Source organism: Equus quagga, chromosome 13 (genome assembly GCF_021613505.1).
Source record: "Equus quagga isolate Etosha38 chromosome 13, UCLA_HA_Equagga_1.0, whole genome shotgun sequence".
Taxonomy (NCBI): domain Eukaryota; kingdom Metazoa; phylum Chordata; class Mammalia; order Perissodactyla; family Equidae; genus Equus; species Equus quagga.
Window position 1 is genome coordinate 43,478,621 of NC_060279.1, and position 16,405 is coordinate 43,495,025.

Sequence of the window (16,405 nt, forward strand, 5' to 3'; positions counted from 1 at the left end):
GTAAAGGGGCACATATATATATGGTGACTGGACAATAATGTACAACTGAAATTTCACAATGTTATAAACTACTACGACCGCAACAAAAAAAAAGATTCAAACCATACAAAGTATGTTTCCAGATCACACAGAATTAGAAATCAATTATAGAATGGTATTTAAAAGATCCCCAAATATTTTATAACAAACTTCTAAATAACCCATGAGTCAAAGAAGAAATCAAAAGGGAAATTAGAAAGTATTCTGAACTGAATTAAAAAAATCGTATTTCGTGGGGCCGGCCCAGTGGTACAGCGGTTAAATTTGTGCATTATGCTTTGGTGGCCCGGGGTTTGTGGTTTAGATGCTGGGCATGGACCTATGCACTGCTTATCAAGCCATGTTTTAGCAGGTGTCCTACACATAAAACGGAGGAAGATGTTAGCTCAGGGCCAATCTTCCTCAGCATAAAGAGGAGGATTAGCAGTGGATGTTAGCACAGGGGTAATCTTCCTCAAAAAAAAGAATTGCATTTCATGAGAGGGAACTAAAATAGTGCTTAGCAAGAAATTTATAGCATTAAAACATCTGTATCAAAAAAGGTTTCAGGGCTGGCCCCGTGGCCGAGTGGTTAAGTTCGCGCGCTCCGCTGCAGGCGGCCTAGTGTTTCGTTGGTTCGAATCCTGGGCGCGGACATGGCACTGGCTCATCAAACCACGCTGAGGCAGCATCCCACATGCCACAACTAGAAGGACCCACAACAAAGAATATACAACTATGTACGGGGGGGCTTTGGGGAGAAAAAGGAAAAAAATAAAATCTTTAAAAAAAAAAAAAAAGGTTTCAAATCAATGATCTTAGCTTCCACTTAAAGAAATTAGAAAAAGAAGATCCAAAATAAGCAGAAGAGAAATAATGAAGATCACAGGAAAAATCAATCAGCTAGAAAGCAGAAAATCAACAGAGAAAATAAATTAATCTGAAACCTGGTTCTTCGAAAAGTTCAATAAAATTGATAAACTTCTATCTAGACTGATTAGAAAAAAAAGACAAAATTACCAATATCAAGAATGAGAGAGATACCACTTCACGTTAATTAGGATGACTATAATCAATAAGACAGATAAGAAGTGTTAGTGAGGCTGTGGAGAAATTGGAAGCATCACACACAGCTGGCGGGAATGTAAACTCGTGTAACTGCTTTGGAAAACAGGCTGGTAGTTTGGCAGTTCGTCAAAAGGTTAAACAGATAGTTTACATACGATCCACCAATTCTACTCCTATAGGTATATACCTAAGAGAAATAAAAACATATGTCTGTATAAAAACTTATACATGAATGTTCACGACACCATTATTTATAACGACCAAAAAGTAGAAACAACCTAAATGTCCATCAATTGAAGAAGGGATAAATAAAATCTGGCATATCCATATAATGGAATGAATATTATTCAGCCATAAAGAGGAACGAAGTACTGATAGATGCTACAACATACAGAAATCTTGAAAATATTATGCTAAGTAGCCAATCACAAAAGACCACATATTGTATGATTCCATTTATATCAAATGTCCAGAACGGAAATTTATAGAGACAGAAAGCAGAATAGTGGTTACCTAAGGCTGGGGGAGGGGGAATGGGGGAAATAAGGAATGACTGCTAATGGATATGGGATTGTTTTTTGGAGTGATAAATTTGATTTTGGTGATGGAAGAAAACTCTGTGAATTTAATAAAAACCACTGAACTGTAGACTGTATGAGTGAAGTTTACTGCAGGTGAATTATATCTCAATAAAGCGGTTATACAAAAAGAGAATTGAGAGGGGGACATCATGACAGATTTTACAGATATTAAAAGGATAATAAGGGAATATTATGAGCAATCTTATACTAAAAATTTGACTTCAATAAAAATGGACAAATTCCTTGACAGACACAAACTGCAAAAGCTCACTCAAGAAGGAATAGATAACCTGAATAAACCTTATATCTGTTAAAGGAATTAAATTTGTAGTTAAAAAAATCTTCCTGCAAAAACACCTCCAGGCCCAGATGGCTTCACTGGTAAATTCTACCAAACATTTAAGAAAGAAATAATAATAATTCCATACAAACTCCTCCACTAATTGGAAGAGGAAGGAATACTTCTCAACTTATTCTCTGAGGTTAGCATTACTCTGACCACAAAACCAAGCAAAGGTACTACAAGAAAAGAAAACCATCCTCCGATATTCCACATAAATGTAGATGCAAAACTTAACAAAATCTCAGCAAATGAAATCCAACAAAATATAAAAATGATAATACACCATGGCCAAGTAAGGTTTACTGCAGGAATGCAATGTCAGTTTACTATTCAAAATTTATCAATGTAGGGGGCCAGCCTTGTGGCTGAATGGTCAAGTTCACGTGCTCCACTTTGGCAGCCCAGGGTTCGCTGGTTTGGATCCTGCGTGCAGACTCACACTGCTCATCAAGCCATGCTGTGGCAGCATCCCACAAGGAAGAACTAGAATGACCTACGACTAGGATATACAATTACGTACTGGGACTTTGGGGAGAAGAAAAAAAAAGAGGAAGATTGGCAACAGATGTTAGCTCAGGGCCAATCTTTCTCACCAAAAAGCATTAAAAAAACTCCAAACAACCTATCAATGGAATTTGCTATATTAGCAGACTAAAAAAGAAAAAACATATGATCATCTCAATAGATGCAGAAAAAGCATTTGTCAAAATCAAACACATTTTCATGATTAAAAACACTCAACAAACTATGAATAGAAGGTACTTCCTCAGCTTGACAAGGGTGTCTAGGAAAAGCCAACAGCTAATATCATACTTAATGGAATAAGACTGGATGCTTTCCCCCTAAGATCAGAAACAAGATCAGGATGACTGCTCTTACCATTTATATTTAATTTTGCGTTTGTCAGTGCAGTAAGACTGGAGGAGAAGAAGTAAAGAAGAAAGATGGGACGGGATGAGAGGGAAAGGGAAGGGAAGAGAATAGAGGGGAAAGGAATGGAAAGGAAGGGGAGAGAAGAAATAAAAGACATCCAGATTGGAAAGGAAGAAGTAAAACTATATTTGCAGAGATCTGACTATGTAGAAAATCCTATGAAATCTATAAAAAGCTTCTAGAACCAATAAGGGAGTTTAGCAAGGTTGTAGAATACAAAATCAATATGCAAGAATAAATTTTATATCTATATACCTGCAACACTCAGAAACTTAGATTATAAAAACAATCCCACTTATAAAAGCATCAAAAAGTATTAAATACTTAAGAGCAAAATCTGACAAAAGATGTGAAAGATCTGTACACTACAAACTATAAAACACTGCTGAGAGAAACTAAAGATCTAAACAAATGAAGAGTTATACTGTGTTCACGGATTGGAAGACTCAATATTGTTAAGATGTCACATCTTCAAATTGATCTGATGATTCAGTGACATTCTAATACAAATTCCAGCAGGTGTTTTTGTAGGCATTAATAAGCTGATTCTAAAATTCATATGGAATTGCAAATGACACAGAATAGCCAAAACAAGTTTGAAAAAAGGAGGATAAAGTTGGAGAATTCACACTATCTGATTTCAAGACTTTAAAGCTACAATGATCAAGACAGTGTGGCATTGGCATAAATAAAGGCAAATATAATAATCAATAGAGAGGGACACAGAGCACAGAAACAGACCCACATATATATGATCAGTTAGTTATTGACAAAATTGCAGAGTCAATTCCATGGAGAAAGGATAATCTTTTCAACAAATGGTGCTAGAACAATTGGATATCTATATGCAAAAAAATGACCCTGGATCCATACTCCAACATTATATTAGAAAATTAACGCAAGATGGCTCATAGTCCTAAATGTAAAACTTCTAGAAGAAGACATGCAAAAAAGTGACCTTGGGTTAGGCAAAGATTTCTTAGATACCAAACTAAAACTTTAACCCATAACAGAAAAAAAAGATAAATTAGACTTCATCAAAGAACTCTGAAAGAACACCTTCTTTGAAAGATACTGCTAAAAGAATGAAAAGCCAAGCCACTGACTGGGAGAAAATATTTGAAAATCACATATTTGATAAAGGATTTCCAGAATATATTAAAAAACACTCAAAATCTAATAAAAGGAAAACAGGCTAATTAAAAAATTAGTAAAAGGTTTGAATAGACATATCACCAAAGAGCATAAACAGGTGGCAAATGAGCACATGAAAAGTTGTCCAACATCATTAGCCATTAGGGAAATGCAAATTAAATTCACTACCATCTCATACCTATTAGAATGCCTCAAGTTAAAAAGACCAGCCATTGAAGTGTTGGCAAGGATGTGGAGTTAACAAACTCTCATACCCTGCAGGTGGGAATATAAAGTGGCACAACTTCTTTAGAAAAGTTTGACCATTTCTCCAAAAATTAAAAATACAACTACCATACGACCCAGCCATTCCACACCTGTTTTCTCCCAAGAGAAAAGAGAGCATATGTCCATATACAAACTTGTATGCAAATGTTCATAGCAGCTTTATTTGTAATATCCCCAAACTGGAAACAAACAAATATCCAGCAGTAGGTGAAGAGAGAAATTGTGGCACATCCATACAATGGAACACTGAGACTCAGAAATGAAAAGAAAGAAACTAGTGATACACACAATAACATGGATGAAACTTAAAATAATTATGTTGAGTAAAAGAAACCAGACAGAGGGTACATACCGTAAGACTCCATTTATATAAAATTCTAGAAAACAGAAACTAATGTATAATGACAGTACTTGGTGGTTGCCTGGGGACTGGGGGTGTGGGAGAAAGGCACTGCAAAGGGGTATGAGGAGACTTCGGGAAATGATGGATGGATATGCTCTCTATCTTGACTGTGGTGATGGTTGTAAACACAAAGGCTAAAGCCCTAAAGGCTGCATCTCAGGAAAAACCTTTTAGTAGCTGAGCTAATTATCCTCAAAAAGGATTAAAACAGTTGCAACCTTAACTAATAAACTTTGCCTATCTTTATTCATCCTCTCCCACTGAATGAATCAAGATTTAAAAATGTCATCTGAATGGGTACTGACATCAATTTATTATAACATTAGATCCATTCAATCCAGAATCCTCCATTCATCTACATTGATCAAAATTAACTAACAAGCTGACAAAGCTCCTCTTTGTGCAAACACAGCCCCAGCAGGAGAGTCACCAAACCAGAAAGTCAAATCAGCCTTTTCTATAATCACCCTGAAATCCATTAATACCTACAGATGAGTCACAAGTAAAGATGAATAATGTACATAACATGCACACAAAGAATAGGCCATTACGGGAGAGGCACAAAAGAATAACAGCTATAAGCAGAGAAAGTGAATTTATCTATAGAAATACATTTTAGAATTTACTTTGGACTTAATTTTTTAAGTATATACAGACTATTAAAAAGGACAGGTGGTTTCTGTTCTGAGCTGAAGTAAGAGTTGAACTTAGTCATACATTCATGAGTAATATGGAAGGCAGAGTATGAAATAAGAAACCTTTATATTCACTTCATATATTTCATAATCTAAGACCTTATTAATGATTTCTGACAGAAGAAAAAATGCAACCTCCCTTTTCCAGGTGACCTCAAAAGGAGAGGGGAAAAGAGCAAGGCTTAGAGATGTGAGAGATCACATTCTCTGCTGACTCAATTGGAGTTGGAATTTAGTTCAATGCCTCAACCAAACCCAGTTTTCTCTGCCATCACCCCGTAAAAATCACCTAAACTCTGACAGTTAGAAATAATATACTTACCATGAAAATTTTCCAAACACAGTAAATAGAGAAAAAGTAACCAAGAAAATTAAAATATTTCCCCTTGAAAGTTTTGGAGTATTCTATTCTCTCCTGAGGAAAAACAAACACAAAACATGGTCAGTCTGAGCAAATGCAAATTCACACTCAACAAAAACATTCCTGCCTCTATGAATCAAGGTTCAGGCTGAGTCAAAAAACCACACATGGTAACAATAATATCAAAATAACAGTAGTAGCAGTGGGCAACATTTACTGAATGTTTACTTTAAGCCTGAAACTGGAATAAACACTTTACACGCATTATCTACTTTAATCTTCCTAACAGTCTTATGAGATATGTTCTATTATCTTAATTTTACAGATGAGAAAACTGAGGCTTAGAGGAATTAAATAACTTGCCCAAGGTCACACAGCTCGTGAGTAGGGGAGGTTAGGCTCAGGTCTATCTGTCTCCAAAGCCTGGGTTAACCTCTACCCTTCGTGGCTACCCCTGTGAAGTTATCCTCAAAAAGGATTAAAACAGTTGCAACCTTAACTAATAAACTTTGCCTATTTAAATTATATTGCATTTTAATTAAATAGGAAAGTTACTTCTTGTAGTTAGATCACTTCTTGATCTGGATCTTTTAAAATAGGGCTAGACCATGGCAGATAGGTATCTATTGCTCTTCCAATATAAGTAACTGGTAAGGGAATAAAAACAGGAGTCAGCCTCTTGATGCTGGGTCAGTAGGAAGTGGTGATGCCACCTTCCTAGATGTTAAAAAGTCTCTTCTGACTATCCCACCAATTTCTATTATTGAGGGTGTTCCATTGAGGATTTTCCTAGTGGTAGGAGCAATGCCATGAAAAGTGCAGACTCCTAATGCTTCATGGCTCATACTGAAGCTACGAGGAATGTCTTGCACTGCTTGGCCACAGGACACTAAAAAGCCATTTAGTTTTGTTCTCTCTTCAATTATACTGGTAAAAACCACACTTCGGTTTCCTTGCTCTGTACCTTAGTAGCATATAGATCAGTTGTTTCCAGAAAAAGCTGCCTGCTTAGTTCTTCCAAAGCATCCACTTCCTGTTGAATAAGAGTAAGATCTGGCACAAAACGGGTATCAAGGTTTAAATCACATAGAAGTTTCAAGAAATAGCAATGAAGAAAGCATACGCTTTTGGTTTCTCCTACAGGAGATCCTAGGAACTGCCTATATTTTCAATTTCCTGTTCCATAGCCAGCAGTACTACTTCAGAGCAATTTTCCAAACTCTGACACAGGAGTGTAAAAGCTGCTCCCCTAAGAGCTTCACCGCAGATACCTGCCACTCAGCTTCTCACTAGCTCAAGAAGCTCAAACAGATGGTTTTGTTTATTTTTTGCTTTATTTATCTAGTTAGATTTAAGTCAAATGTAATCTTCGAAATCTCAAATGGTTAAATAGTGAAAAGCTCCTATAATATAGCATAGCTTTCTCCTCCATTATCTGAAGAAAAACAATGTTAGCAAAGGGAACTGATATTTACTGAGTTCTAATATACAGCCTGGGATCTACAGACATTACCTTCTTTAGTTCTTTTCAGACATTATCTTCTATTATTCTCACAACAATTCCATGAGATAGGTGTTATCCATTTTGCAGATAAGGAAAGTAAAGCTCAGAGAGTTAAATAACTTGCTCAAAGTCACACAGCTAATAGGCGTGGATGCAAAGTTAGATCTGCCTTACTCCAAGGTCTGCTCTTTCCATTACGCTATGCCCCTTACCAAGAACTCAGTGAGGCTGTGTTATTATTCTCTCCGTTTAGGAAACAGGGATTCAGAGAGGTTAAATAATCCTGATACTTTTGTTGACTTGACTTATTGTCACTAAGATAGCTTAAACCTAAACTTTCCCTCTTATGGACTTTTAAGTAACAAAAACTTACTTTTTTTTCTGTGACTTTTCCCACTATTACCCAAACAACTCCCTCAGTTCCTTCCTCAGTAGTGGCTGCTACTGGCATGGTCTGGGCCACCAAACGACAGGGTTTAACTAGTTAAACATCTGCCTCTCCCATGATTAGATGGTAAGTTCCATGAGGAGAGAGGCTATACCCTTCATAGTTTTATCCCTCAGCACTCTGCCTAGAAATAAGAGACGTGAAATAAATGTTTCTTGACTACATGAATGTAAAGTAATCCTTTTTTTTCCTCTCCCATGGTCGTCCTACCTTTCTTTCCTCTCCTATGGTCTAATTCTTACCTGCATTTGACACCAGAAAGATATGTCATAATTTATAGCAAGAATAGATTATATCCTTTTCCTCCAATTGAAGCAAAAGGGAATTTGTACTTTCTCAGGCCAGAAAAGGAAGCAGGAAAATGCTACCTCACTCCTAGTCCCCCAAAGTTTTGACTTTATAGCCTGGTAGCCACAAAGAGATTTGGCTATTCAGTGTGGAAATTAGTTCAACACCACAACCAGCTGGGCCACGAACAATCCATTAGCCTAACCTCTTTGATTCTTCAAGCCCGAGTCACTGGAGATACAAAGCTGCTTAAAATTTGTTTAGGAATACTGATTTCTTTAGAAAAATCATATATTCAAACCATTCATTTTAGAGAGCCATTATGTCTTGTGATGGTTTTTCTGAGTTGGGAAATATAATAGTGTAGTGGAAAGAACTAAGAAGAGGAGGCCACAGTTCTGGTCCTATCTTTGCCACAAACCACTGTGTGATTTAACTTCTCTGGGTCTATTTTCTCATCTGTAAAATGGAAAGACTGACTTGTGAGGACGCCTTCAGCTCAAAGACAATGGTTTTTATGATTTTATGACCTTCTATGGGTGTTGGAAAGATGACTCTATACACTGTATTTCCTAAGCCTTGCCCTGGCCAGCTGGAAGCTGGACTCGGTTGCAGTCAGGTACCTTAGAAGACACTATCCCAATACTACTTTATTCTTCTGACCTTGGTCCAGAGTTGAGAAAAAGAATCAAGCAGAGGAATAAAGGATACTTTCACTTCCTGGTGCTGAAGTGGTAACACTCTTTATCATTCCCCAGAATCCTGATGGTTTGTTATGCACCTCCCCCTTCTGGAACATAGTTCTTCGTGTCATTGCCATCCTGAAATGAAAGAAAATATAAAACCTCAGCAAGGAAGCATGGACCCTCATAGTCCATCTTCATCCACCTTCCAGTTTCATAACTGCCCCTTTCATTTGCTGAGCTGTTCAGGGATGGAAGAAAATTCTGGTGTCCCACTTTTCCACTGCTTACAACTGAAGGGAAACTATACACCCCTAGAAGCAATGTGGCCTAGGTGAAGGCGCACAGGATTTACAGTAGGGAATAAATTCGAGGACTGGCTCTGCCACTTAGAAGGTGCGAGACCTTAGAATTTTCATTTCCTCATCTCTGGATGGTTGTGAAGATCAGTGAAATAATATATAAGAACTCAAGTCGTCCACTACAAAGTGTTATATGTATATTAACAATTATTACCCCTATCATTTAAGGACAAAATAATAGCTAATATACCTAGCCAAAGGACCAGGCATAGTGTAGAAACTCAATAAATGTTTTTTTCCTTCCTTTTCAAAAGCAGACAAAAGAAAAAAAAGCAAAACAGAAAAATCAGATAAACCTGGTTCTTCTAAAATATCATTCTCCTTCTAACTCCAGTCCCACCCCTACTACTGAATAAATCAACAGGAAACTTACTATTCCTTCCTCTTGTCCTCTCAGTCTGTGGAGGACCCACTACCTGAGTGGTAGCTGCTGGCCTCTTCCAGCCCACCACAAAGGTATTAAGAACAGGGTCCTTGTGAGGAAACATAAGATCATTTGTGCATAAATGGTTACTTGAAGAAAATAACGGGCCAAAGCCTACAGGCTTAAAATAAACCCGGACGAGTCGAATAAAAACAAAGTAGTAGGACTAAAGAAAAATTTAACTCAAGGTGGATACTTTTGCGTGACAAGAGATAGAAGTGGTAAGGAGGAAGAAACAGCATTGGCATTTATGGTTGGGAACAATGTAAATGGTACCAATAGTACCAAACACCAAATGGTATTTCTGAGGGCTAAATTCTTTAAGCCCTTGGCTAAAATGATATTAACAATTAAGAACACTAGGTATGTTGGCCATGTTGACTTAAATGTTTCCTCCTCAAAATGACCTTTGCCTGGATACTGAGAGAATGGAATATCTCCAAGTTTTAGCTCTTTCTGCCTTTTCCTTTAACTACACACATTCACCCTAACTCAGCATTTTTGGAAGATGTAATTAATAAGCAAGAAGAGGCTCAGACCTCGGGAAATTTTGACCTGGCAAGACTCATAACCCTTAGTTTTCCCATGTTTATTGTTGGGAAAGCTGGAACAAGTACATGAAGAAGGAAGAGGTTCCACCCCACTCATTTAAAGTTCACTTGAGTTTACCACGCTGGATTAAAGGAGGGGCAGTGGGGAGAGAGCACAGAAGCCCATTTCTATGGTTCTTAGTTCCAATGTCCACAGTACAACAAACACAATGACTGGCTGTGGAGTGGCATTTGTTGAATGCATAAAGGTGACTGACACTGTATCTGGCCCCATAACAGGCAGAGAGGTATAGGCACTAGAAGAAGTGACAGCTGGCCGCACACAGACAAGCAGGGCGTTGTTTTAAACAACTCACTTTCACTTTCAATTTTATCAATTAACTCTAAACCAATTTTGCTCTTATCAAATAAGTTGCAGATGAAAAATATAAAAATTCATGTATTTTAAAAAGAAAAGGTAACAATATCAAACTTCCCGAGATGTGGTGAAAAGGAATAAAAAAGAATGTGAGGACCACCTATATTCTACTATAAAGAGAAGCAGATGACTTTACCTTGAACTTTTCTTCACTATCATCAGCACCACCACCATGGTCATCATCACTATTGCCTCTTTATAGTAAGGGTGGTCCAGAACAAGAAATTAGCTAGTCATTATCAGCTGAATGCCATTTAAAAATCCACAATCGGGAAAAACACACGCACTTGGCTGAAGTGTGGTGGTAGCTTGCAAGTAAGGGGCTGAAAAATGACTACTGTGGTTTCAATATGCCATTCTACTGTTTTATAGTCTCCATTGTTGCTGGTGGGAAGTCAGCAATTACTTTTCTTTTTTAACTAAACATTTTATTTTGAGATAATTGTAGATTCACATGTGGTTGTAAAAAATACAGAGAGATCCCATGTACCCTTTACCCAGCTTTCCCCAATGGAAACATCTTGCAAATGTATAGCACAATATCGCAACCAGGGTATTGACATGGATACATCAAGATGTGGAACATTTCCATCACTACAAGGATCCCTCGTGTTGCCCTTGTACAGCCCACTCCCCTCCTCCCACCTCTAACGCCTCTTTAACCCCTGGCAACCGTGAATGTGTTTTCCACCTCCGTTTTGTCATTCCAAAAATGTTATATAAATAGAATCATACAGTATGTAACCTTTGAAGATTGGTTTTTTTAACTCAACATAATTTCCTGGAGATTCATCCAGGTTGCTACGTCTATCAACAGTTCATTCCTTTCTATTATTCAGTACTACTCTGTGTATGGATGTACCACATTTTTTTAACCATTCATCCATTAAAGATATCTTGGTTATTTCCGTTTTGAATACTGTGAACAAAACTGCTATAAACAGTGTACAAGTTTTTGTGTGAACAGTGTACAAGTTTTTGTATTCATTTCTCTGGGATAAATGCCCAGGAGTGCAACTGCTGGGTTGTGTGGTAATTGCATGTTTAGTTTTTTAAGAAACTGCTAAACTGTGTTCCTGAGCTACTATACTATTCTAAATCCTAACCAGCAATGTATGAGTGATCCAGTTTTTCTGCATCCTTACCAGCATTTGGTGTTGTCACTCATTTTTATTTTAGCTATTCTAACATGTGTATAGTGATATCTTGTGTTTTTAACGGCATTTCTCTAATGGCGAATGATGTTAAACATCTTTTCATGTGCTTAATTACCATCTGTATATCCTCTAAAACGAAATATCTGTGACTGTCTTTTGCCCATTTTCCAACTGGACTGTTTCATTTTTTTCCCCTCTAAGTTTTGGAAGTTTTTAATATATTTTAAAGATTTTATTTTTCCTTATTCTCCGCAAAGCCCCCTGGTACATAGTTGTATATATATTTTCCTTAGTTGTGGGTCCCTCCAGTTGTGGCATGTGGGACGCCGCCTCAGCATGGTTTGATGAGCAGTGCCATGTCCCCGCCCAGGATCCGAACCAGCAAAACTCTGGGCCGCCAAAGTGGAGTGCACAAACTTAACCACTCGGCCACGGGGCCAGCCTCTGGAAGTTTTTAATGTATTTTAGATACTAGCTCATTCTTGGCTATGTGGTTTGCAAATATTTTCTCCCAGTCTGTAACTTGTTTTTCATCCTCTTTGCAGAGTCTTTCACAGAGTAAAAATTTTTAGTTTTGATTAACTCCAATTTACCAATTTTTCCTTTTATGGATTATACTTTTGGTGCCAAGGCTAAGTGCTCTTTGCCTAGCCCTAGATCCCAAAAGTTTTCTCCAATTTTTTCCCCTAAGTTTTAGAGTTTGAGTTAATTTTTGTGTAACGTGTGAAACAGATTGAGATTAGCTTTTTTTTTTTAATCTATGGATGTCCAATTGCTCCAGCATCATTAGTGGAAAAGCTATCTTTCCTCCACTGAATTGCTTTTGTCTTTGTAAAAAATTAGTTGGGCATATTTGTGCTGGTCTATTTCTGAGTTCTCTATTTTGTTCCATCAATCTATGTGTCTATACTTCTGCCAATACCACACAGTGTCATTATAGTTGTATAATCAATTTTGAAATCAGACCGAATCTTTCCATATTATTCTTTTTCAAAACTGTTTTAGCTTTTCTAGTACTTCTGCCTTTCCATATAAATTTTAGAATAATTTTGTGTATATCTATAAAAAAATCCTGCTGGGATATGGAAATGAATTACATTAAACCTGTATATCAATGTGAGGAGAATTAACATCTTTACTATGATGAGTCTTCCAATCTATAAACATGGTATGGCTATTTAGAGTTTTGATTTCTTTTATCAGCATTTTATAGTTTTGAGGATATAAGCCCTGCACTTGTTTTGTTAGACTTATACCTATTTCATTTTTTTGAGTGACTGTAATTGATACTGTATTTTTAATTACTAGTAATAGAAATACAATTAATTTTTGTACGTTTACTTTGTATCCTACAACTTTGTTAAACTGTTACTTTTTTTCATTGTTTTCCTGTATGTATCATTTTTCTCTTGCTCCTTTCAAGATTTTCTCTTTATCTTTTTCTTTTAGCAGCTTGACTATATGAACCTAGGTGTAGTTACGTGTTTATCCTACTTGTGATTCTTTAAACTTCTTGGATCTGTAAATTAATGTAGATTTGAGAAGTTTTTGGCTATTATTTCTTCAAATACTTTTTTTGCCCCTTTCTCTTTCTTCTAGGGCTGCAACTATAAGTATGTTGGACTGCTTGATACTGTTTCAAATCAAGATTTTGTTCATTTTTCTTCAATCAGACTGAATAATTTCTATTGATCTATCTTCAAGTTCACTGATTCTTTCTTCTGCCATCTCAATTCTGCTAAGACTACCTAGTAAAAATTTTCATTTCAGTTATTATAGTTTTCAGTTTTTGAATTTCTTTTTGCTTCCTTTTTAAAATATAGTTTCCTCTTCTCTTTTGGGATTCCATATCTGTTCACTAATTAATATTATGCTTTCTTTCATTTCTCTGAACATATTTATAATAGCTGCTTTCAAGTCTGTTTGCTAAATCTATTATCTGGGCACACTTGGAGTTAAGTGTCTATTAACTGCTTTTTCTTGAATACAGGTCACATGGTCCTGTTTCTTTGTATGTCTAGTAAGCTTTGGTTGAAAACTTAACATTGTAGATATGTTGTAGTGACTTTGGAATCTGTTTTACTTTTCCAAGGACTGTTGTTGCTTTTTTTTTGTTCTAGAAAGCAGTTAACTTACCAGGTCTCAAACTGTGAAAGTGTGATACCAACTGTGTACAGCAATTAATGTCCACTTAGCCTTTTAGTTTCCAGCTTCCCTTTTTCTAGTCTGACTCTCTGGTGGTCTCCCCTGAGCACGTTAGTGGACAAGAAAGAATCTGGACAGATTTTATAGTCAGATTTCAGGGCTTACCCTCTCTGTGGTCCCTTTGTTTCTAGGGATCCCTCCTAAATTTTTAACTGCTTTGCCAGTGCTGAGTTCCATCTCCTGACACCTCAAGAATTTCACTTTCTGTCATCCAAGCTATATGCATAACTTAGAAACAGTTCAGGCAATGCACTCAATCAAAGCCACGACAAACTTGCAAATCTCATTAACTGGCAATTCTGTCTTTCAAGGGTAGATCCTCTTGTAGTTTCTGCCTACTTTTTCTCAGGCTCTCTGGTATTTCCTCTGTGCGTGCACAGTTTAGCAATGACACAGGGATGTGGACTGAGATTCTTGATCTTAGTCTTTCTGCATCTCTCTTGCTTCCAAAATTTTTCCTTTAAACTTCCAGTTACTCTGCAGATTTGAACTCCATCCATCTGTACTGTTCAGTGGGTGGTGGGAGGGTAGGCAGTGGTTGAAGAGCACCCTCAGGCAAGAAAGCCAAAACATGCAGTTATCTGATAGTCTTCTCAAATTTCTACCCATCTCTGTTCATTTTCCAGGGACTTTAAATATTTATTTTAATAATTTTTCCAGTTTTTATGATTTTCTGTAGATGGAATTGCTTGAACTCTTCACAGTGCCATTCCTGGAAGTTTCCTCTATTATGGTTTGAGAGCAACTGTGGCTGGTGCTGAAATTTCACCAAGGAATTAATTTTTTTCTCTATCCCTAAAATTTTCAAAAGAGAGCCTGGAAAAAACCTAACTCAAGGGTAGAGGTTAAGATCTTTTCCTCATAGTAATAGCTTGCATTTCACTTTTACATGTTATAGTCCTCTAGTTTTTTCTGGTATGTCACAAGCTGTGTGAAAAATTATATACTCAGAATTTGTGGGTTGAAAGGGATCCAAGAAACCCTTTAGTCTATCCTGTCATTCTACGAATGAGGAAACTGAGACAGTCTAGTATTTGCTCAAGATCACTTAACAAGTTTACTGTAAAGTGACTGTCTATGTTCAAATTCTTTTCAACATACCATGGTGTAGTTGCATAGCTGTATTTTCTATCTTCTACAAACCATAATTTCAAAATTACACTAACATTATTTGTGAACAGAGACTATATTTCAGCTATATCAAAGATTACCAAAACAAAAGCTTTGATATCTAAGTCAACAGAAAAACAAAACAAAATAACAGGTCACTTAATTCTCTCAAACAGCAAAAAGCTAAAAGGCTTTGATCACTAAACCAGCATGTTCATACTATCTGAACTAGGTTTTTGACAAACATCTTCCAAACACTATAAACCTCAACTTCTATTCAGTGTTCCAAGTGAGAAGACAGTGTGCCTCTTTCCTGCCCCCATTTTCAACTATTAACTTTTTGGACATAACAGATGTTATTTTTCTTGTATGTCATCTCACTATGGCCCTTTGCTGTTAAATCAAAAGATGGTTTTCTGGCCACTACTCCTCCCCAACTATGAGTGTTTGTAAAAACAGTTTTTCTATATTTTGGTAAATAGTAACGGCATTGTATGAATCCCAAAAGCCCCAGTGTTGTCATGTGTTGTCTATCCGCCCTGTTAGCTCCACTGGGTAAAGGACTGTGATAATTAGGTCAAGTTGGGAGGCAGACTCTTCTGAAAGCCACTCAAATTAATAAGATGTACTGCAAGACCACAAACTATCCCAGATCCTGTCTAGACAAGATCTACAGGGTGCGTGTATAGATCAGGGCCAATTCCTAACCATGACTAGTGATGAAAGCGCTTGCGAGTGCACATCCACACTTGCCATGAGTCATGACTTTATATTTATCTCTCCATAGGAATAAAAGAAATATAGTAAAAGGGAGAATGATCTTAGGAATCGACATAGTATTATTCCTATATAAGTATTTTTCAATATTGAATAATGTTGCTCTTATTGTTGTATTTTAAAAATCAGCATTCATATTCATTCATGTAAAATACACTGTATAGAATGAATGTAGACAAAACATATAAAAGTAAATAAATGTATATACGTGTATCTGCTTCCAATACCCTAGTAAAGACGTAGAGAAATGCAGACAAATAATTAATTGGTGAATCTGGGCCTCTTTATCATTTTAATGTCTATTGTTATCTCTTACATTAAGCCTTCTTTGACTTGACTATGGGTCTTACTATAGATAAATGTTAAAGAAAAAAATATGAAATGCAAAAAACACTCATGCAATTTAAAACCTGTCATCATTTTTATATGGGTAGTAATAACGTTAATAAAGACAGTTGATTAATAAGCTTCATGAAGGTAGAAATTGATTATTTTGTCATCTTTCTACTCTGTGTGCTGTTCAGCATTTAGTACAGTTCCTAGAATAAAGTATGCTTTCTTTTTTTTTTTTTATTAATTTTTTTTTTTAAAGATTTTATTTTTCCCTTTTTCTCCCCAAAGCCCCCCGGTACATAGTTGTGTATTCTTCGTTGT

General features: G+C 36.5%; 1 protein-coding gene across 3 annotated transcripts in view; it reads right to left on the bottom strand.

Annotated features, from left to right (window-relative positions):
* LOC124249654 (Golgi pH regulator) overlaps positions 1–16,405 on the bottom strand; it is a 52,214-nt gene that overhangs the window by 12,026 nt on the left and 23,783 nt on the right. For all 3 annotated transcript variants that reach the window (XM_046680827.1, XM_046680826.1, XM_046680825.1), the window contains exons 8-10: positions 8,776–8,885; positions 6,789–6,877; positions 5,786–5,878 (exon numbers count right to left, since the gene is read on the bottom strand). In XM_046680827.1, coding sequence (XP_046536783.1) covers positions 5,786–5,878; positions 6,789–6,877; positions 8,776–8,885 — 292 coding nt within the window. The remainder of the gene's footprint in view (positions 1–5,785; positions 5,879–6,788; positions 6,878–8,775; positions 8,886–16,405) is intronic.